Below are 24,221 nucleotides of genomic sequence, written 5' to 3'. Positions count from 1 at the left end.
TAAAGATCTACAAAATTCATAAAGTTTTTGCTAGACTGATGAAGGGAGTCTCGAGATTTCATATTAATTTTAGGATGGGTTTTTACTTTTCTGCAAAAAACGCTACAGGGATTCACTGAATCTGTAGATCACTTTGGTAGTACTAGTATCTTAACAATACTAAGTCTTCCAGTCCATAAATGTGGGATGTCTTTCCACTTATTTGCATCCTCTTTAATTTCTTTCAGCAATGTTTTATAATTTTCAGCATACAAGTCTTTCACCTCCTTAGTTAAATTTAATCCTAAGTGTTTTATTCTTTTTAATGCTATTGTAAATGGAATTGTTTTCTTAACTTTATTTTTGGATAATCACTGTTATTGTACACAAATGCAACTGATTCTTGTGTCTTGATTCTGTGTCCTGCAACTTTGCTGAACTTGCTTATTAGTTCTAGCTACAAATAACCACTACAACAAACAAGTTTTGGCAAGGCTGCAGGACAGCAATATGTAAAAGTCAATTTTACATCTATATTTCAGTAACAATCTGAAAATGAAATTAACAATGACACTCTCAACAGTATCATAAAAGATAAATTTATTGCCAAATATTTTATTTAACAAAGTGAAAGATCTGTACTCTAAAAACTAGCAAATATTGCTAAGAGAAATTTTTTAAGATCTAAATAAATGGAGAGACACTACATGTTTATGGATTGGAAAATTCCGACTTGTTAAGATGGCAGTTCTCCCCTACTGATCTTCAGATTTAGTGCAATCCCCTGAAAATGCCAGCAAGATGTTTTCTGTACAAATTGACAAGACCATCCTAAAATCTACATGAAAACGCAAAGGATCTAGAACAGGAAAAATAATTTTGAAAACAAAAAGTAAGACTTTCACCACCCAATTTCTAAATGTGCTGTAAAGCTACAGTGCAATGCTTGCATGGTGATAGACATATTGATCAACAGAACAGAACAGAAAATACAGAAATAAATCCTTACTGATTTTTGACAAAGGTGCCAACGCAATTCAATAGTGAAAAAAGTCTTTCCAAAAAATAGTGCTAAAACAACTGGATCGATATGTGGGGGAAAAAAAGCCCCTGAACTTAGATCTTTACCTCACACAACACATAAAAGTCAACTCCAAACAGTATGTATAAGAGCTCAAACTATAAAATTTATAAAAGAAAACATAACAGTCAGCCCCACTGCTGAGTGGTTAAGTTCACATGCTCCGCTTTAGCGACCCAGAGTTTTGCAGGTTCAGATCCTAGGTATAGACCTAGCATTGCTCATCAAGCAATGCTGAGGCGGTGTCCCACATACCAGAGCCAGAAGCACCTACAACTAGAATATACAACTATGTACTGGGGGCTTTGGGGAAAAGGAGGAAAAACAGTAAGATTGGCAAGAGATATTAGCTCAGGTGCCAATCTTAAAAAAAAAAAAAAGAGAACACATAAAAGATGCTTGTGACCTTGGATAGGCCAAAGGTTTCTCAAATAAGATACAAAAAGCATAATTCATAAAGCAAAAAAAATAAGCTAGACTTCACCAATATTAAACTTTTGCTCTCCAAAAGACACCAGTAAGAGACTGAAAAGACAAATCAGACTGATAAAATATATGCAAATCATATATCTGACAAAGAACTTGTATCTGAAACACATAAAAATAACTCTTACAATAAAACAAATACTTCAATTAAAAAAAGAAAAAAATAGACAAAAGGTTTGAATAGCCACTTCACCAAATAACATATACAAAAGGCTAATAATAAGCACATGAAAAGATGCTAGACATTTTTAGTCATTAGGAAAATACAAATTAAAGCCACAATGAGATACCACTACAAACCCTCTAAAATGGCTACAATAAAAAAGACTATCAATACATAGTGCTGATAAGGACGTGGAGAAACAAACCTTCATACACTGCTGATGGAGATGTAGAATGCTACAGCTACTTTGAAACATTTTGGCAGTTTCCTAAAAAGCTAAACATAAACTTAGCATACGGCTGAGCAGTTCCACTCCTAGGCACCTCTCCACAAGAAACGATAATATATATCCAGAGAAAGACGCATACATAAATGTTTATAGCAGCATTATTCATAATGGCCCCAAATTAGAAACAATCCAAATACCCATTAACTGGTGAATAAATTTTAAAAATGTGGTATATCCAAACAATGGAATAATAGTAATAAAAAGGAGTACTACAAAAACATTATGCTAAGTAAAAACCAAGAACAACAGATCACATATTACATGATTTATATGAAATTCCCAGAAAAGCCAAATCTAAAGGGACAAAACGCAGGCCAATGATTTCTTGGGGCTAAAGTGGGAGCAGAGGTTGACTGTAAATGGACATAGTACTTTTTGGGTTGCTACAAATGTTCTAAAACTAGATTGTGATGATGGTTCACAACTCTGTAAATTTACTAATAATCATTATACACTTACGATAGAGGTATTTTATACTCTCAATAGAGCTGTTAGAAAATTAAGCCACAGCAAATTCTACTGTGAATCAACAATAATATCCAAACTTTCGCATGTAAATTTAAGTACGATTTATGACTAAAATAAGGCAAACAACTTGGGGCAACAGATAGGTCTGTGAGAGCAACTCAAAGTAAAGAAATTATAGTGAACTTAAAAGTAAGATACCTTGATTCCAACCAATTGATGCTTACTGGTCAATGAAAACATTTTAATTAAGTAACTGTCTCACTTTGTGTCAAGTCTGAATTCTAGAATATTTAAAAATATTTTTAAATTGTAAGTTTATTTATTCTAATCTGATAAATTATATAATAAATGCTTTAGCAGTAAATGGAACACTCTGATGCAGTACTTCCTACACCATCATTTTAGGTAACACACAAATACTGTATTAAATATTTAATCATATGGTGAGAAAATAAATTTTTTCAATTCTTCTTCAATCCTTACCTAAAGGTAAGCAGGAAATCAGTATGAGATGCTCAGTTACTTCTAAACACCACTCATGTATCTGCTAAGTACCCTTTTTAAGAAAAGGGCAAGAGCCTTTGGCTGGAAACTAGATTTTTGAAACATTGTTTTCATTGTATTCCCTCATACAGTAACACTCTATTCATCCAAGTGGTGCTAGCTTTCCATTTGCAGCAAAGATATAAATTAGTTTATTTTGAAGAGAATTTCAAGTTTAAAAGTTAGATCAGGGGCCGTGATTAAGTTCGTGCATTCTGCTTTGGCACCCTGGGGTACGCAGGTTCAGATCCTGGGCATTGACCCACACTGCTCATCAAGGCATGCTGTGGCAGTGCCCACATACAAAATAGAGACAAGATTGGCACAGATGTTAGCTCATGGCCAATCTTCCTCAAAAGAAAATAAAAAGATTGGATAAGTACTATGAGGACAGGGCAAAAACCATGAATGAGGCACATAAAGAACCTAAATTCAGGAAACTTTGTTTCCCATGATGTAAAACATCTAGTCCACAGCAAACTTGGCATAAATGTTTACCCGTGACATGGATCACGTCAATGATTCAAAAGCACCAGAAGATAGGTGAAATGTTTTTATTTAAATGTGTTTATACTGCTTCTTTTTGTATGTGACCTTTTCCCACAGATCTTGTCAATATAAACGCATCCTTGGAACCAGGAGTTCAACTGGTTATAAGACTGTACAACAATTTAAGTTTTGGTAAACTACAGATTATGTAATAATTATAGAAAGACCTTTTGCCATGTACTTTTCTTTTTTTCCAGCTTATTGAGATATAATTGACATACAACATTGTGTAAGTTTAAGTTGTACATGTTGACTTGATACACTTGTACTTGCAAAATTATTACCACCATAGTGTTAGCTAACACCAACATCACGTCACATAATTACCATTTCTTTCTTGTGGTGAGAACACTTAAGATCTCTCTTAGCAAGTTTCAAATGTATAATACAGTATTATTAACTATAATCACTATGCTGTACATTAGATCCCCAGAACTTATTCATCTTACAGCCAAAAGTTTGTACTCTTTGACCAACATCTCCCCTTTTCCCCCCTCTCCCCATCCCCTGGTAACCACCAGGGTACCACCACTCTAGTCTCTGTTTCTATGCATTCGGCTTTCTTAGATTCCACATATAAGTAATATCATACAGTATGTCTTTTTTTCACTTTTTTGACTTATTTCACTTAACATAAGGGCCCTCAAGTTTCATCCATGTTGTTGCAAATGGCAAGATGTCCTTCTTTCTCATGGCTGAAGAATATTCCATCGTGTGTGTATATATATATGCATATATATATATACACACACATACCACATCTTCTTTATCCATTCATCTGTTGACAAACACAGGTTGTTTCTACATCTTGGCTATCGTGCATAACAAGTACTACTTTTCTAATGTAATTTGGAGTGTATGTTATAAAAACGTATTTAATTCACCTTCACTTATACAGCTCTAATAAAAGTTTTTCTGAATTTAAGTTGTAATTTAGTACTACCATATTTTTTAAATTACATGTCAACATTTAAAAATCTTCCAATTATTAAGCCCTTAAAAAATTATGTGCTATGCATAAGACAGATACTCTAAATTCATTTATTTACTTATTTTTAATTTACATTAAAAATATTTATTAAGCGGGCCGGCACCATGGCCGAGTGGTTGAGTTCACGCGCTCCACTTTGGCGGCCCAGGGTTTCACCAGTTCGGATCCTGGGTACAGACATGGCACCACTCATTAGGCCACGGTGAGGCGGTGTCCCACATGCCACAACTGGGAGGACTCAAAACTAAAATACACAACTATGTACTGGGGGGATTTGGGGAGAAAAAAAAATACGTAAGCACCTGCTTTGTGCAAGGCATTATGGATAATACAAAATAAGATCATTTCTGCCCTCCAGAAACTTATAATCTAGTTGAAGAAGTAAAGCATGTAAAGAAAACTTACAATATAAACAGAAGTTCATCAACAAAATGAATGCACCACTTCACCCTTTGTGCCCACCCCCCACCCCACCTTTCCCCTGGTATCCACTAAACTGTTCTTAGTCCACATTTTTAAATTCCTCATATGAGTGGAGTCATACACAGATTATCCTTCTCTAGCTGGCTTATTTCACTTAACATAATTCCCTCAAGGTCCATCCATGTTATTGCAAATGGAATAATTTTGTTCTGTTTTGCAGCTGAGTAGTATTCCATTGTATATATGTACCACATCCTCTTTATCCATTCATCTGTTGATGGGCACTTAGGTTGCTTCCATGTCTTGGCTATTGTAAATAATGCTGCGATGAACATTGGGGTGCATAGGACTTTTGGGATTGCTGACTTCAAGCTCTCTGGATAGATAACCAATAGTGGAATGGCTGGATCATATGGTAGTTCTATTTTTAATTTTTTGAGGAATCTCCATACTGTTTTCCATAGTGGCTGCACCAGTTTGCATTCCCACTAGCAGTGTATGAGGGTTCCTTTTTCTCCACAACCTCTCCAACATTCGTTACTATTAGTTTTAGATATTTTTGTCATTCTAATGGCTGTAAGGGGATAAAGGATGGATAATATTCTGACAGGCAGAGATGGGGCAAGAAAGCCTTCCAAGAGGGGAGTGTCTCTAATATCCAACTAAGGAGTTTGAACTTTATTCTTTAATCCACAATGAATCCTAAAAGACTTCCCAAGCAACGAATTTATAAGGAAGGCTCTCTGGAGGTAGTGAGAAACAGAATAGAGCTGAAAAGATAAGAAATGGGAGACTTGGAAAAACGTACGCACAAATTAAATGGCCTTCCTGAGGCCACACAGTTAACCATATACCTGATCCTACAACTTCCTTCTTTGAACGTCTATCTCATTGTTTTCCACTATTATCATTCACTAACAAGAACATAAGTTTCTACTCAGGGTTACTCAAAGACACAATTTATTTCATAAGCCCAGTAGTTACTTGCCTATTTCAGCTTCTTATTAGCAACCTTTGCAGGGATAACACAAAATTTTCATTTATCATAAGAACGCACTAACATCTTTGGAAAGGATGTTTGTTACATATAACACATCCCTTCATTCTTTTCATATACTGCCTATTTATGCTATCTTTCACAGGAGGTGTTCAAAAATACTTCTGAGAGTAATTTATACATCTAAAATAATCAATGACCTGAAAATTGAGGTAAGACTAATTTAGAATTACAGCATCCTAAGGTATCATTTTGTGGTTCACATATTTAGACTTTCATATTCACAGTTAAGCAGTATATTAAAGGAATAATTCTAGGCTCTCTGGTATAGTACAAAACATAATCCATCTCATACAAAACTCATGTCAATCATAAATCATAACAGGCAGCTTTATACAACAGCTTCATCATCAAAGCTGAAACTAGTCCTTTTACAATACCCCTTGGCAGAAATACATCATCAATTGCTCACCTCTACTCTAATCTAACATATACATACCAAACCTTTTTTGGGTTCCAAAATATATGGATGATCCCTGTAGTAAACTCTTGAGTAATTTTTAGAACTCCCTAAGTAGAATTACAAAGTAGAGAAAGCAAATTTACATCAACATGTTACAATGAAAAAAAATTACACTCTCACGATAAAATTAAAAGGCAAAGTGAGTATCTACAGAAACTTTTCTGTTCATAAACACATCTAAACAGCACTATACTATATTTCTCAAATTTGGAAACAGAAAAGAATTTTGAAGAGATACGATTCTATAACACTGGGATTCCAAATAGCTACCTAGGGTATGTAATATAGTAGCTATCAGAGGTACATAAAAGTTCACTAGAAGACCCATAAAATGTACACAAGTTATTCTTAAGAGATTTTATTTTAATATTTCCATAGTCTTGTGACTAATCAACATTTTACAGATAGCAATTCTTTTGGACATTAAAAAAACCAGGTTAGACTATTAAATGTACGTTCCTTCCACAAGGCTAGTTTTCTCTTTTTTTTTTTTTTTTTTTTTACAGATTTTATTTTTCCTTTTTCTCCCCTAAGCCCCCCAGTACATAGTTGTATATTCTTCGTTGTGGGTCCTAGTTGTGGCACGTGGGACGCTGCCTCAGCGTGGTCCGATGAGCAGTGCCATGTCCACGCCCAGGATTCGAACCAATGAAACACTGGGCCGCCTGCAGCGGAGCGCGCGAACCCAACCACTCGGCCACGGGGCCAGCCCCCTAGTTTTCTCTTTTTTAAAAAAAAAAAAAGATTTTATTTTTTTCCTTTTGCTCCCCAAAGCCCCCCGGTACATAGTTGTATATTCTTCGTTGTGGGTCCTTCTAGTTGCAGCATGTGGGTCTGCGCCCAGGATTCAAACCAACGAAACACTGGGCCGCCTGCAGCGGAGCATGCGAACTTAACCACTCGGCGACGGGGCCAGCCCCCTAGTTTTCTCTTTTTAAAAATGCATCCCTCCTGGGGGCCAGCCTGGTGGTACAGTGGTTAAGTTTGCACGTTCTGCTTCAGGGGCCCAGGGTTCGCGGGTTCTGATCCTGGGTGTGGACCTACACACTGCTTGTCAAGCCATGCTGTGGCAGGTGTCCCACATATAAAGTAGAGGAAGATGGGCACAGATGTTAGCTCAGGGCTAGTCTTTCCTCAGCAAAAGAGGACTGGTAGCAGACATTAGCTCAGGACTAATCTTCCTCAAAAAAAAAAAAATGCATCCCTCCTAAGTGACTTAACTTACTGAGAGAGCCCTAACAAAACATGAGTAAGTAAATCGTGTTACTATATCCTCTCTGATCTCTTTGAGCATGTCTCTTCCTGTCTTCAAATGCCCTCAAACAGCTTTTAAGACCTCAACACCATAAAACCCTTCTTTAGATCTTCAAAATTCCCTTTATTCTATAAAATTACTTGCATATACAATCTCTCCAAAATCAAACCTTTCATGTTTTTATGCAAACATTTTAAACCAATTCACTCTAAATTATGCGGGGAAAACTGATAGTTCCTCAATTTAGATAGAGGTGTTTTCACTTTTAAAAGAAGTCTGTTAACCTAAATTTATTTTAACTTACATAGTTTCAGTAAGTTTAGAAATTAAAATATCAAAATAAAAACTTTCAAACTTAGTGAAAAAAGGCCTATCCCAGAAAGAGGAGACTGGAAACTGAAGTCTGGCACCTGTTTCCCATTCATCCAGTTATATAATCATAAACCTTAAAATCATCTGGTCCAATACCTGATTTTTAAAGTGACAAAGCTGATGCCCGAGATCAAGGTTAGCCATTCATAAACCCACAGTACCATGCAGCCTTCCCTAAGGTATTCCTGCATTTCCTTTCACCTCATATTTCTGAACCTGTAGATTCCCTAAAACCTAATTTTTTGCACAGTGGATCTTAATGCTAATGGCCCCAGGACTTCTGTAGAAAGTAGCCATCTGTGTGTAGGGTGAGAGTTTCAAGGAAATAAGTACGAGTAGTTTTAAATTCCAGGGCTGCCTTAGGTGTATATAGTATCTAACTCCAACAGCAAAAAACAGATATTCTTGAGGCTGGCCCAGTGGCACAGCGGTTAAATTCGCACGCTCCACTTCAGCATTCCAGAGTTGGTGGGTTCAGATCGCGGGCATGGACTTATACACCACTCATCAAGCCATGCTGCAGCAGCATCCCAAATACAAAACAGAGGAAGACTGCCATAGCTGTTAGCTCAGGGAGAATCTTCCTCAAACAAAACAGAGGAACACTGGCAACAGATGTTAGCTCGGGGCCAATCTTCCTCAGCATTAAAAAAAAAAAAAAAAAGGATATTCTTAATAGTCACAATATTCCTAACAAGGCTGAGGAACATTTTTCTTTTACAAAAGAATAAAGGAGCCTACAGGCTTCTGGTCTATCCATCCCTCATTTTAGTTCAGTTCTGCCTAAAATTAAGTTTGCCTTTTTAGAGATAAGGAAAGTTAAATTTCAAGCTTTACAAACAATTTGTTACATTAGATTGAAATTACATACTAAGTTAATAAGACAATTTAAAATTCAAGTTCTAGTTATTTTTTCTGCATGTGCTTTAAAGATACAATATACACATTCAAAAATGCAATCAAGAGCCAGCCCTGATGGTCTAGTGTTAAAGTTCAGTGCTCTCTGCTTTGGCAGCCTGGTTGGGTTCCCCGTCAACCACACCACTCCTCTGTCAGTAGCCATGCTGTGGCAGCAGCCCACATAGGACTTACAACTAAAACATACAACTATGTACTGGGGCTTTGGGGAGAGGAAAAAAAGAGGAAGATTGGCAACAGATGTTAGCTCAGGGCTAATCTCCCCAGAAAAAAGAAAATGCAATAAAGCACCAGACAGTATAATCACATTGCTGGTTTTATAACAACTTATTTCGTTTTGATATTTATTTAAAAAATTAAACCAGCCAAATTTAACAGCGAATAGTCTGGTTTGCAGCCTAACTACAGTAGTTATATAAAAGAGATACCAGCAATATCTAAATCTCATCATCACTATTACCAGGGCTGTGTGTGAGGACAGTTAAGGGCCTTACAGACATTCAAATGGTCAGATCCAGAGATATGAGGTTTTAATTAATTTAACTAAAGCCGGTATTTCAGAGAGATCTAAGCAAGCCAAGGTCACAACCTATTTCTACATAGCCAAGTTAGCTTCGAAGAGAGAAAAACTTCACTCTGACATCGATTAGTACTGCCTTCTTAGAAAAAAAAAAAGAACAAGAACACTTTTATACTCTATTTTGAGGTTTTTATAAACAAACCTACAGCAGGGTTCGCGGAAAATAGGGAGTTTTCCGTCCACCACTTATTTTTGAAGTTTTTCTCTTATCTACTCGGTAATTAGATACAAGAAAGCAAAAACCAGGATTCACAGAAAGCAAAAATAGAACTCAGTTTCATGATCTCCCCAAATCTTATTATTTCCAAGTGTTAATACCCCGGAGCAGCGCGGACAGATCTGAGTTCTACTTCCGCTCCTCCTAACCCCCCTACAATTCTCTACTCAAGAGCCCAGGAGCAGCAGAGAAAAGGACTAGCCTGAAAGTGGGGAGCAGATGTAGGGGTGAGGCGAACACTCGGATAACCAGACCCTTCGTCAAAAATAAAGAACTCTGGCTGCAGTGGCTGGAAATAAGTTATGACCGCCTGTAAACTCTGGCACCGGGTAAAGCCCAACAGGCTCTCCCTAACTCCAAAACAACGACCTAATTTAAAGCAAGCGAGGGCTGGGAACACAGCAGCGGCCAGGTTTCCAACTGTGGGAAGTTTAAAACAAATTTGTTCCCCGGGGAATGGGGGAAGGGAGAGAAGGGCAAGTCTGGGCTCGGCCGAGGGAACGCGCGGGGTCTGCACTGCGCGCGGCGGTCGGTCCAACGCGGGGAGGCGCAGGGCTTTTGGGCAGCAGCGACTGCATCCAGCCCGGAGCCCCGGCCGGAGGACACACCCGGACCCGGGGGGACATGCGGCCGAGCGGGTGGAACGAGGACGCGGACGGCGAACACGAGTGGGGCTGGAGCGAAGGGGCAGGGGTCCGGGACTCCGGGTGGAAGTTGGGGGCGGGACGATGCCGGACGCCCGGGAGGGAGCGGCGAGAGGCGGCGGGCGGCTCTACTTACGCGGCTGTACCAGATGCTGAGGCGGGCCGGGGCCAGCACGGCGAAGAAAGTCCTCTGGGGGTCGGACTGGACGTGGAAAGGCGCCTCGGCGGGGCTCCCCAGAGGCCAGAGCAGCCTCTTGGGCCAGCCGCTCAGGAAATACATGATCCGCGCGGAGCCGCCGACGCCGCGGCGCCCGGCGGCCCCGGCCCCGTCCGTCACACTCAGCGGCCCGGGGCCGGACGCCTGCCTCCCACACCGCCACCGGCCGAGTCGGCGGCGGCGGCAGCGGCAGCTGGGGGCATCTGCCCGCTGGCCGGGCCGGGCCGGGCCGGGCCGACGCGATGCTAAGCGACGAAGGCAGCCCCGCGCTGACGGGGCCCAGTGTGGGGGAGGGAGTGGGAGGGAGAGTCCGGCCGGGGAGGGGGCGGGAGGAGCGCGGAGACCCGCCCCGGCCCCGCCCCTTCCTCGGGCCGCACGGGCGTCACCACGCCGCGCCGCGTGGGTCTGGCTGGAGAGGGCTGCCCTGCGCGCGCGCACTGGAGACTTCTCCCTCCCCTGCGCTCCGCTTTCTGAAGCTCCGCCCTAATCTTCGCCAGGGGCCGCCGCGCTGCGTCAGTACGCATGCGCTTTTGCCCAGCGCTTGCTCCTCTGCACCTCCCACTTGCAATCTGGAGCGTACCGTCAGGGCCGGGAGGGCGGGACAACCGCCTGAGCGGAGGGCATGTGGGCTGAGCCGGGCTAGACGCGGCTGCGAGGCGACTCGGCCGGTGGGACACGCCCCTCGCCTGGCCTAGCCAAATTTGTCTTCCCTCTCGGATTGGTGAGGACTCTGGTCGGGGCGGGCCCGGCGCTGCAACGCCACGGAGGAGGGGGTGCAGAGAAGCTCGAGTCACCTGACGTTCCCCGCTCGAGTCCTCGCCCTGTGCTCCGCGCTACGGCGTCTGTGTTGAGCTGTCGGGTCCTTGGGCCGGTGAGTCCCTGTTGTGTGCCAAGAACTTTGTGAAAGCTGGTGGTGAAGGTCCTGCCCGCGTGGAGTTTACATCCTAGAGGGCACCTTTATTCAGTCGGTAAATAAATCACCTACCATGAAAGTGCTTGAGGGCCGTCCTCTGTCCTTTAGGAGTTCTAAATCTAGTGTATATTTTTGAATTCAGTTTGCATTCATCTGTCCCTTTACCAACCGTAATGTTAGACAAGGCGAGGCTGTCTATCTCTTTTCCACCCTCGGCAGAGGATATGCTGCAAAAGACAGACTTAACTTTAGAGCTGGAAAGAACTTTAGAGATTTTGTAGTTTGGTGTTTTGGACCCCAGGGATCACCTTAACAACAACTGTTTCTTTTAAAGTATTGACCCTATGATTACCTCTAAGAGGACGGCAATAGTGGAGATGGAGTGTGGAGTGGGGGAAGGAGGACCTGGAATAAAAGACTTGCTTCTCGTTGTCTGTCGTTTTTGTACAGTTTGAAATTTTCCATGTTTATATTACTTTTTCAATTAAAAAATATTTGAGTTAGCCCAGGTTTATAAAAAATGTTAACTCATAAAAAGTAACAACATAAAGAGTAAAAAAGAAAGTTAATACTTATTAGATGTAGCATTTTAGCTGGAATTCAGAACAAAATATGTAACTCTGTAATTTTTCTAAACATTCACTACGTTCCCCAGAAGGTGATCAAAGAACCCCAGGATTCCTCAAATCAAAGTTGAAACTGCCTCACCGCTCACCAGCCTCTTGTGGTCAGACTGTGCCTCCTTCCTGGTGTTTTTTTCCGACAACCAGCACAGCAGCTTGGAACGTAGTTAAGAATAGTAAACTCAAAATATTTGTCAGATGAAACACTGGATGAAACCTGATCCAGCTGAACTTCACCGTTAAGCAAATAAGCCCAGATAGGTTTCTTGAGTTGCCAATATAAAATTGTAGAAGAATAATACAGTTGCATCATACTTTCATCTTACTTGCTCAGATTCAGTTATGCACTTGGCAGAAAGAGAGAGGAAATGAAAAAAGTTACAGTGCAGCAATTCCACTGTCAATTTTACTGAGAGTGTGTTTGTCCCAGCTCTCCTTCAGAGGTTCTTTGTTCTCATGTACCTCCTAAATGTGAGCATCTTGCAGCGCTTGTACACAATTTAAGGAACTTCTACGTAATTTTTATTGCACTCAGCGTTAACTTTACTTGCTGACTTCAGAATCTAATTCCCTTGCCATACCCCTTTGTAGCACTTAAAGTTTCAAAATATTTTCCAATGTGTGACTTGCTTTAGTTTCACAGTAAGTCTTCAAAGTAGGTAATGGTGTGATGTTATTCTCACTTTCCTAATGAGGAAATATGACCAGAGGGGTGGACATGCCTGAAGTCACATGGCCTGAAAAGAACTGGCCTTTCTTCTACAGACCCGGTGATCTTTAGACTGAATTGAATTGAATTGTGGCAGTTGCTCCTGGTGGTGAGAGGGGGAGGAGGAGACGCTCTGGGCCTTTCTCCCCTTTGGGGGGAAAAAGTGAAATATCTGACTCTCCACAACCCTTTACTTAAAAGTCCTTCCATTGTGATAGAAACTTTATGGACTGGATTTTCCAACTTTCAGATATCATATTCTAACTTTACTTTGTAAAATACACTAGCAATTCCCATGCCCTGGATCTTCCTTCTCCTTCCCTTACCCTATCACCATCACTCTCTAGTCAAACTTATTGAACTCTACTCTGAGCTAAGACTAAACTGATGAATGAAAGTTAATAGGTGCATGTTTTCATCTATCAACTAACAGGGCTTTTTTATTACACGAAGTAATGTTGGTAAGGGTGCACGGAAGCCGAGGTACATTTATAAACTGTTGGTGGGAATGTAATTTGGTGCAGTTTTTCTAAGGGTAGTTGGGATTACATTAAAAAAAAAAGAGATCTGAAAAATGTGGATACCCTTGGCCCCAACTATTTCTTTCCTGTGATTATTTTCTAAGGAAATTAACACTAAGTACAGAATTTTAGCTTTAAGAATGTACCCCATGTAGGGCTGGCCCGGTGGTGCAGCGGTTAAGTTCGCACATTCCGCTTCGGTGGCCCGGGGTTCGCTGGTTCAGATCCTGGGTGCAGACGTGACACCACTTGGCAAGCCATGCTGTGGCAGGCGTCCCACACATAAAGTAGAGGAAGATGGGCATGGATGTTAGCTCAGGGCCAGTCTTCCTCAACAAAAAGAGGAGGATTGGCAGCAGATGTTAGCTCAGCGCTAATCTTCCTCAAAAAATAAAATGTACCCCACAAAGTTGTAGCTAAGAGGAAATAGTCTAAGTGACCTCGAAAAGACATTAATCATAGTCCTTCCTTACAATGGAGCATTTTGCAAAAATAAAAAATTGTGTTGGGGAAGAATATTTAATCATATATAAGTGTGTTAATTATATATTATGAAGTAATGAAAGCAGATTAAAGACAGTATGTTAAATATCCTGTGTTCATGAAAAAAAGTCTATATGTGCCTAGAAAAAAAAATGGAAGAAAATGTACTAAAATATTGGTGTTTACCCCTGATTATGGGTGCTTTTTATGTTCTTTGTGGGCTTTTTTTGTATTTTCCAAATTCCCTATAATAAACTCATGTTACTTTTGTAATGAGAAAAAAAGTTATGTAAAACAGTTAAATTGCTAATGATTGAAAATGTCCCACTTGTTCTGCTCTAAATGGGGCCTGCAGTACTGGCAAATCAAAGGGAGTAATGTGTAATGTGGAGTTTCAGGCAGAGTCCCAAGACTAGTGACAGGAAGATTAGGAGGAAAGGCATTCTGAGTCACCAGACTAAAAGTAGGCCCTGCGTACCTCTTCACACATTCAGACTCCTGATGACGACGTGACAGTACTGGGACCAGATTTTTGTTCTGAGCACACCACTCCCAATGTTTGGGGACCTCCGTAAGAGCCTATGGTAATATTCACTGAAGATGATACTTCTTTAGTTTATGACTCTTTACTATGCTTTAACATTCGACCTTATTACACTTTTGTCATGTGCAACTGATGTATTTGCTTCTGGGTTAGACTCATTTTTTTTTCTTGAGTAAGATTAGCCCTGAGCTAACATCTGCCGCCAATCCTCCTCTTTTTGCTGAGGAAGACTGGCCTTGAGCTAACATCTGTGCCCATCTTCCTCTACTTTATATGTGGGACCCCTGCCACAGCATGGCTTGACAAGTGGTGCGTTGGTCCGCACCCAGGATCTGAACCGGTGAACCCCGGGCCACCGAAGCGGAACATGGGAACTTAACCACTGCACCACCGGGCCAACCCCTGGGTTAGACTCTTGATTATCATTTATCCTCTTCTGAAAATTGGTAATGAATATCTCAGCTGAAATGATGTGATGTCTGAGTTTTGCTTCAAAATAATCTGAAGGTGAGTGGAGAGGTGGAACTACCTATGAAACAAAGTTGGGCATGAACTGATAAAATCCTTGAAGCTAAGTGATGGGTAGTTGGGAATTGATTGTGTCATTAACTGTCCTTTTCTATATGGTTGAGATTTTCAATAATAAGTGTAAACATTTAAATTGAAAAGGACATCTCATTAACTTTGGTCATATGTGACTAACCAGTCTACCTTGTCCAAAATCTTCCTCAGTAAACAGTGTTAAATATTGCTTGGAATCATTTAATTAACCATAAAGGCAGCATGGCTTATTATTAATAAGTCTTATGGATACAAACGAAACTCTAGGCTGGAGCATGAACACAAACTAGAAAATAAAGTGAGGAAGCCTATCGTTCCTAATCAAGCAAGATAGAAAGAGTCACTATTCCTTCTCTTCGCTTTGGTCTTTTTAGAAATTAAAAAATCATTGGAAACAGACCTGATTCCACACAAATTAGCCAATAATAACAATTGTTCTGTTTGACCATGTCTCAACCAGTTTTCCAGTATAAAAAAATGCCGTACCCGAATTTTCTGTGTGTATTTTTTATTAAAATAGCAAGAGTTGGACAAAGAAATTGTTTAACCCCATAATGTGAGATGGTAGAGAATTCACCATAGTTCTAATCAGACCTCTCTCTCTCCCTCCTCCCTCCCTTCTTCTTTCCCTTCTCCTCCTCCTCTACCTCCACCTCCTTCTCCTCCTCCTTCTCTCTCTCTATTCAGACAAATATGCCTTCATTAGTTTGGACAAAAACTCATATTCATTGCATTGTCCCTTTATCTCCTGTATTTATCAGGAAGCTTAGAGCCAAATTTAGTGCCTAATTGTAACAAAACATTCTGGTATACAATAGTTTTGGCTTCTGTCCTATTCTCATCCGTTATTCTTATGTTTTCCACTAGGTTTAATTTGACAACTTCAAGAATTATAAACCCCAAGTGAGTACAATTCTAGAAATTAACAGTTTCCATGAAAATTTTTTTATCAAACCAAACCTTAATATTAACTATATAACTGTTATGTTTTGTAATAGTCCAAAATTTTATAAAAGGGCAACAGTGTTCTTTTTATTATTACCTTTTTTGTGGTTTATATTCTTTTATGGTGGTAAACACATAACATAAAATTTACTGTCTTAACCATTTTTAAGTGTAGCATAAGTATATACACATGTTGTGAAACAGATCACCAGAACTTTTTCATCTTGCAAAACTGAAACACTATATCCATTAAACAACAACTTCTTTTTTCCCCCTCCCCCAGCCCCTGACAACTACCATTCTACTTTCTGTTTCTGTAAATTTGACTACCTTCGTTACTCCATATAAGTGAAATCTTACAGTATTTGTCTTTTTGTGACTGGCTTGTTTCATTTAGCATAAAGACCAGGGTTCAGACCTGGTCTGTGCTGATCACCTTCATGTTGCTCATCTAGCCCTCTAAGCTACCCTTAACTGTTCCCCATCTGTAGAGTAGAGATGATAATAATACCTATCTTATCAGCTTTTCTTTTTTTTTTTAATGCTAGAAACCAAGAGCTCAGAGTAATCCATGCCCTTAGCAGTATATTTTGGGGGGTTTTTGCTTGTTTGTTTTTCTGCTTTTTCTCCCCAAATCCCCCCAGTACATAGTTGTATATTTTAGTTTTGGGTCCTTCTAGTTGTGGCATGTGGGACGCTGCCTCAATGTGGCCTGACGAGCGGTGTCATGTCTGTGCCCGTGATGAGAACCAGCGAAACCCTGGGCCGCAGAAGCGGAGCACACAAACTTAACCACTCGGCCACAGGGCTGGCCCCAGCAGTATATTTTGGATTAGACACAAAGAAGAACTTCCTAATGATTGGTGCTGTTACACAAATAATGAAAATAGAACTAGTATTTATTCAGCCCTTATTATGTGCTAGATACTGCTCTAAGCACTTTACATTCCTTAATTTTTACCCTCTTAGCAATCATATGAGATAGACATTATCTCTATTTTACAGACAAAGAAACTGAGGTTTAGAGAGGCCCAAGATTCAGAGTTGGGAAGTGGTAGAATCAAAACTTGAACCCTGAACCTTAACACTTAACAACTTCACTGTACTGTCTCTTTCCACAAACTTATTTTCCCCCTAACTAAATATACATAGTTAACATCAGGCTGACTTATTAACTAATTTTTTTAAATTCCTAAGAATATTTTTTCTTGCTGAATCCTTCATACAGAAAGATTACTCTGCTAAGAAAATGAATGAAATCGGCATTTTCACATTCACCTGGAGAATAACATTCTTTGTATCTTAAGCAAAAATGAAAACAATAATTTATCCAAAGGGTCATGTGAATTCTTGAAAATAAGCACTGGAAGGAAGAGAGGGAGGAATGAATCACATCACTCAGATATGATGTTGAAGATTATAAATGAATCAAGGAGTTAACCTTTTAACAATTAGGTAGTATTTTAACAACATTAGCACATCCAGATCATTCAACATATGATTCACCAATTAAAGAATTTCCCCCTACCCAAGTCACTTCCTAAAAATGCCCAATGTAATGCAGTGCAGGCTCTTACTTTCCTCTGAAAGTCTCTAGGATTTGATTGTGTTCTTGCCTTGGGCTGCACTACCCGAACCCCAAGCAAGCACATTGTTCTCGGAGGTTGTCTCAGGATTCCACTGTCGTAAAGACAAGAAAATTGACAAAGATGGCCAGAGCTCCCTCCATGTTTTTACCTTGATCAGGTAGGGTGAAACACATGGGCTTAAATCAGCCAGGTGTGTGGATTTGAAAAGGAAGTTGGCCATTGCCTGTATATACTTTATTATTAAGCCCATTTCCTTCCATGATCAAGGAGGTAAAAACCAGTTTACCTGATAATGTCTGTTAATATTAGGGCTTATCCAGCTCTGTAACCCAGATCTCTGGTGAAAATACTTATTGGCTAAAATGTGGCAGCATATCGAGACTCAAGGATTCAAGACTCAAGGAATAGGAAATGGGTGCTGAGATCCTCTAAAGAGGATCTCAAAATATCCTGTTATTGCTCATACAATTCCCTCCTGTGGTTAAACTATTCACTAGAAGAAATATCTACTTAAGGTTTTATCATCCTCTGCTAATCTACAGATTTTATAAAAATAATGGACGTTTTTAAGTTTATTCATCAGGAAAGCACTAATAACAATACCCCCAAGCAAAAGTTTCAAAACAAACATATTCAGACCATATAACCACCATGTAATGAATTTTAAAGATGTCTAGTCTTAGGCAAAACAGTTAATGCAGACATAAAGTTGAGGATATAAAATCAAAGACAGTCAAGGAATTAAAATATGTGAACGCAATTGTTAATACTTTATAATGCCATTAACCTTAACAAAGCAAGAGAAAGGCCATAGAGTCACAAGTTGAGAAACTGTCCTTTAAGTGTAATAAAATCGGTGAAAGAGCCTAATTCAGTTTGTTAGTATGAAACATGGTACATAGCATTATTATATTCAGGCCATATGGGTAAGTTATAAATCCTCCAAAATTTTATATGTACTTTTTGTCTTTCATTTACTTATGATTGCTTCCTCAGTGTTCTATTGAGAACATGTTGGCATTTCTGTCTTGTTTCATTATTCCACTTATTAAGAGTTGCATTTCCTGGGTTCTCTTGCTTCTTATTAAACTTTGGACAAATTCAGATAAAAAGAAAATGGAGCAAAAGAGAACTTCTGAAAGAAGTACTACCTAAGCAAGCAAAGAACCATCCAGTGTGTCAATATTCAATAATCCTCCAAAACCTTTCTCTCCTGTCTCACAAAGACGCTGTCACCTTCAAGAACAGGGTACCATCTGTGAGGCTGCTTCCTGCAGAAGCAACCCTGTGCCCTCCTTCCAGCAATACACCATCTCCTCCACCTGGGTTCTTCTCCTTCAGAGCCCCACCTGTCCTTTACTCTTTGTCTTTGTTTTGGTTTCCCCAGAAGCTGACCCTGAGACAAGAAGACACATACAAATAGTTTTTTTGGGTGGTGATCTCAGGAAATGCCAGCAAAGGAAGGAAGACAAGGAAGGGAAGACAGCCAATAGAGGGAGTGTTTTCAAGCACGTTAGCACTATGGGTAACAGGCACTTAGTCCCTCTAGGGAATTCTGGGAACCAGTCTAGAACTCATGCTTCTGAGTTATTCTTCCTGAGAAGCAAGGAAGCTGGAGATTTATACACCAGGTCCTATCAATCATTAGTTAAGGGCTGCTCCTGGGAGGCATTAAATCTTTACACATCCAGCCTCTATGCTCACAGTTGGACCTTTAGCCACTAGAAAGCCATTGCAAGGTGGTGCAGCTGCTGGTAGTGGGTAAGGCCCTAAGGAGACATGGGCAGGGCACCAACAGCATCTGCTCCACTGGTGTCTGAGATTCCAGTCTAGTACACTGAGACCCATTATCGAAAGCCAGGGCTCAAAGAACAGGGAAGAAGACCAAAGGCTCTGGACACAGACTAGTTTCAGAATCTGGGTTCTTAACTTCTCTAAGCTTCAAAATTCCACAAAGCATTGTTATGGGGATTGAATAATTCATGTACAAGTACCCAGTATTTTGACTGGCACATAGCACATATTCCCCAAAATGCTATTTATTAATAATGTTATTAACCCTTGATCCCCTCACAGAGACCTAAAATCAGACAGGATCTAAAAGTGTTCTGCTTGACCAGGTTGCCCAGCAGGAACCCAGAAGTTCCAGTCTTGCTACTGGCACAGCATTTACACTGGCTTCTGTGAGCAGAACTGATGAAATCTTTGGGTCTCAGTCCAACTAGTCTTGAAGACATGGACAGACGCAGCCCTGAATTATCATCAGAAGGGAAGAGGGTTGTCTCAAACCGAGTGGTGCTCAACAGGTCCCAGAAGAGGAGATAGATCCCAGTAGGAAGGAGTAGGTTCTAGGGCAGACCCATCTTGTGATCTAACTTACCTTCTCTACACTATTTTCCTACCCAGCCACTCAGACAGTCTTTAATTTTTTTTATGTTTATGAGAAAAAATAAGGGAGGAAAGAGCTAGTACTTATCCTTCTCCATAACAAGTTCCAACACAAAAACATAACTGCCCTTCCAATAAGCAAGTATTTTTGGAATTCCGTAGTTCAAATGAAATTACATGGTTCACATACTCAAAGCATTTTTTTCCAACTGTTTTTCCTCCTCAGTCAGTGAAGACCAGACTTTTGGAAAAACTCAAACTTTCATTAAAGTTAAGCCATGCAGGATATAAAAGCTGGGTGGGTCCTGCTTAGATTTTTCTTTGTTGCTAAATATTGCTACCTAACTGACTGCAAAAACAGATTTTGGGAAGGGATGCAGAGGGCATGGAGAGCACTGTGGGGCCACATAAAGACAACAACAAAAAACTATGAGAAGAAAACGTATCATATTTTCCAAAAAAGCAGAAAACACTAATTTTTCCATTCTTAAGATAGCATCTGAAATAAATATATAGTAAATTTATTTCAGTACAAAGCTGTATTTTTCTAAGTCAGTCATGGATAATGAAGATTAGAATTGAAATTCCAAATTTTTAAAATGTTTAGCCACTAATATTTACAGACTCTTGATAAAAAAAAACGTTGCCTTGCTTAATTAAAATAAACACATAGCCTCCCAAATCAACACTGGAAGGAGAAGCTCCAAACGGAGAGGAATAGCTGGATCTTATATCCCCCTAGATTCATCTTCCTCCTGGCCTAGGGTGGAGGGCACTGTTCCCTCCTTTAATATTGGCCTAAGCCAGAACAGCAGACCGGTTTGATTCCCAGGGCAATTCCTGATAAATTTCCTGTACCCTAATCTCTGTCTCAGAGTCTGCTTCCCTGAGAACCCAATTTGTGGCAGGTAACCACAGTCCAGGTGTCCATAACCGGACACCTTAACTCCTCAAGTCTAGACCCAAAAAAGTAAGGAAGAGAAAGTCAAAGCAGCCTATTATTGTCTCTGTGTAGACCTGTCTTGTGCTTGCTTCAAGGGTGGTATTAATGATCACTCTCTCTCTCTGTTTTTTTTGTTTTTTTTGGTGAGGAAGATTGTCGCTGAGATAACATCTATGCCAGTCTTCCTCTATTTTGTCTGTGGGATGCTGCCGCAGCATGGCTTGACAAGCAGTGTGTAGGTCCGTGCCTGGGATCTGAACCCATGAACTTTGGGCCACTACCAAAGCAGAACTTGAGAACTTAACCACTATGCTGCCAGGCCAGCCCCATAATCACTCTCTTACAGGAGGAAATTTGCCTATCTCTCTTTTAAAGTCTCTGAATAATAATCATATTGAGAAAATAACCCCATAAATGTAATATTTATGAAAATGTGGGTTGTGGTGCCATTTTGTTGTAAACTATCTTAGAAATAGAGTCAATAAATAAATAAATTAGCAAAAAGGAAGAGAGAATGACTTAAATAGAAATGAAAGAAGTACTGATACATCTCACTTTGTAAAAACCCCTTCCTGAAAAAGTGGACTATGAACCATATTTGGTGAGTTAAATTATATTTTAAAGTCAGTAGTGGAACTCACCATTTAAAGATTTGTATGACAAATAGTTTTCAGAGAAAAAATTGCAAATTTAAATCACTACATTCCAATTTGTTATTTTATGAAACTAGATTTTACCTCACTGAAATGATTTAAACTAAAGTATTTGCTGTTCAAAGTCTAAAAACCACAGTAAAACATCTAATACAAAATTGTATTCAACTCTGATCAACTGTTCTTGACCCAATGTTTTTAGATATAGAGGGGAAAAATGTCTCTTCAAGTTATATATTGCTATAATGTTCTTGAGGAGATTAACCAAACTCTTTCTCAGAACTGGAACTTCGTTGTATTATTATTGCTCAAAATAATGCATTGACAAAGACTTATCATTCTCTCCTTTAAATAATTTTAATTCTAATGCTATGTTCTGGTAATGGGTTTAAACTTGATCCTGGATGAGTAGCCAAGAACAGAGAGATGAAGGTTAGGAACTTTCTCATCCTCTTCTGCCAAAGAGTGTTTTTCCCCCTTGATTAATAGTCACAGAGTAATCATGGATAATTTGGTACCAGATTTGGATAGAGGATTGAGAACTTGGCCTTAGCTCTAAGCCAGCAATTCACATTTAAATAAAATGAACATTTGGATGCAATGCTCAAATTTAGATAAGATTGTATATAAAGATTCAGGAGGAAATTGGTCGCAAGATCACATCTATTTGCAGTGGAATGAGAAGCTTCCTTTGGAGATTAATAGTATAAGTAGATCTGTTATTGCAGAGCTACCTAAACCTGTGTACATGATATCATCAGAGGCAACAGGCACAAGTACGTGGGTCAGGAATGTCCCTTGGAGAGGGAGAGTAGCATGTACCCAGATCCAAAATACTGACATGCACTCTCTTGAGAAGAATTTCAGATGCGTAAGGTTATTTCTTAAAAATGGACTTCTAGGTTACAAGTCACTTCACTTCTCTGGGCCTCTTATACTTCTCATGTGAAAACACAAAAGACATTTTGTGCCCAATACGGAAGGTGGAAGTGAAGGAGCAGCCGTATTTACTTAAACACTGAGGAGGTCTGTGCAGGCCCATAGCTCTTGCAACTCCTTTCGGATCTCCTGCTTCAGCCTCTCCTGCTCTTGGGTCAAGAGTGTGTTTAACTCCGTGATGAATGACGCTAGAGGTCTGGAAGTGGTGAGAGACACAGATTCCAGTCCATCCTTGTGGGTTCCAGTTTGTCCTTGCTTCCCTCACTTAGCATCCTGACTACATGTCCTGTGACTACCGCCAGCACTAGACACAGGAACAACAGCCTCACATAGGCAGTGTAACCAGCTTCCATAATTGCATATAGTCAAATCTCTATAGTAAATCCCTTCCTGTATTTATTTCTCATAGTGATTCTGCTTCTCTGAGCAAACCCTGACTGTTTTCGTTTCCTACTATTACAAAAAGTGCTACTATCAACATCCATGTTTGTGTTTTCTGGCGGACTTGTGCAAGAATTCCTCTTCAATGTATACCTAAGAGTACACATTGCTGGACTGTAGAGTATTCACATGTTCAACTTTAAAAGATAATGCCAAATTCTATTCCAGAGTGCTGTTGCCAACTTATACTCACACCAGCATTGCCTGAGAGCCTCCTTTGATCCAAGTCTTTGCAATTACTTAGTATAGTAGTACTTCTTAAGTTTAGCCCATCTGAAGAATATACTATGGTTTTTTAATGTAATCTTAATTAACATTTATATGATCACTAATGAAGGTGGAGAATCTTTTTATACTTTTATTTTTGATATTTTCTCTTCTGCAAAGTGACCATTTATGGATTTTTCTGTGGCATTGCTTGACACTTAATTAGATACACACAGGATTTCTTTAAATATTCTGGAAACAAATCCTTTCGAGTTATATACAGTGGTGTGCTGGAGTTGGCTTGTACGGTCTCACAGGAGTAATTTTGTGTATCTCTTCCTACCTCCATGTTTATCGACATCATGTTGGTAGCTTGAAATAGGCCTTGGTGGGAGTATTTTCTCCATGAAAATCATCAAACTCTACAAATCACGGCTTTCCCCTTGGAAACCTAGTTTTTAAACATTTACCAGCATATCACTATTTATATATATTGCAGATATCTACTAGTGGCTTGTGGCTTGTCTACAAATTCTTTTGTGGGGTCTTTTGAAAAACAGAAAGCCTTAATTTTACTGTAGTCAAATTTGTCGATCTTTTCAGTTTTAGATAAGCTTTTTTCTGTGATTTGTTTAAGAGCGTCTTCTCTACCCCAAAGTTATAAAGATATTATCCTGTATTTTCTTTTAGTTGTTTAAAAATATCAGCTTTCACATCTAGTCTTTAATATATCTAGAATTAACTTCTTATTATTGTGTGAGGTAAGAGTCCAATTTCATTTTTTCCCCATGTTGTCCCAGCACCACTTATTGACTAACCATTTCTTTCCACAGTATATACAATACCACTTCTGTTATATTTTATGTCCACATATGTGTGGATCATATATATGTGGATATGTTCTGGAATCTCTACTATTCCATTAATCGATTTGTCTATTGAAGCATCAGTACCACACTCTGTTCATCATTATAAATTTATAATTAAAGTCTTCGAATCTGATACTCCAAGTTCTCCTACCTTATTGTTCTCCAAAAGAGTCTTTGTTATATTTTGACCTTTGTTCA

At 39.6% G+C, this 24,221-nt stretch overlaps 1 protein-coding gene and 1 long non-coding RNA gene across 11 annotated transcripts in view; one reads left to right on the top strand and one right to left on the bottom strand.

The window, feature by feature from the left end:
• RIC1 (RIC1 homolog, RAB6A GEF complex partner 1) overlaps positions 1 to 11,187 on the bottom strand; it is a 145,676-nt gene extending 134,489 nt beyond the window's left edge. For 3 of the 7 annotated variants that reach the window (XM_070590014.1, XM_070590015.1, XM_070590012.1), the window contains exon 1: positions 10,615 to 10,975. In XM_070590014.1, coding sequence (XP_070446115.1) covers positions 10,615 to 10,758 — 144 coding nt within the window. In that variant the 5' untranslated portion in view covers positions 10,759 to 10,975. Of the gene's footprint in view, positions 1 to 10,614 lie in introns of all 7 variants that reach the window. The other 4 variants (XM_070590009.1, XM_070590013.1, XM_070590011.1 and 1 more) reach the window with 4 other exon arrangements.
• A 114-nt stretch (positions 11,188 to 11,301) lies between these two features.
• The window catches only part of LOC103554261 (uncharacterized), a 38,671-nt gene continuing 25,751 nt past the window's right edge, over positions 11,302 to 24,221 (top strand). Inside the window, exons 1-3 of one of the 4 annotated variants that reach the window (XR_011531461.1) lie at positions 14,450 to 14,528; positions 14,782 to 14,995; positions 15,917 to 15,952. This is a non-coding gene — a long non-coding RNA (uncharacterized lncRNA). Of the gene's footprint in view, positions 11,567 to 14,449; positions 14,529 to 14,781; positions 14,996 to 15,916; positions 15,953 to 24,221 lie in introns of those variants that run through there. The other 3 variants (XR_011531462.1, XR_545657.2, XR_011531463.1) reach the window with 3 other exon arrangements.

Source organism: Equus przewalskii, chromosome 22, assembly GCF_037783145.1.
Source record: "Equus przewalskii isolate Varuska chromosome 22, EquPr2, whole genome shotgun sequence".
Classification (NCBI taxonomy): Eukaryota; Metazoa; Chordata; class Mammalia; order Perissodactyla; family Equidae; genus Equus; species Equus przewalskii.
This window is presented reverse-complemented; position numbering and strand designations above follow the sequence as displayed.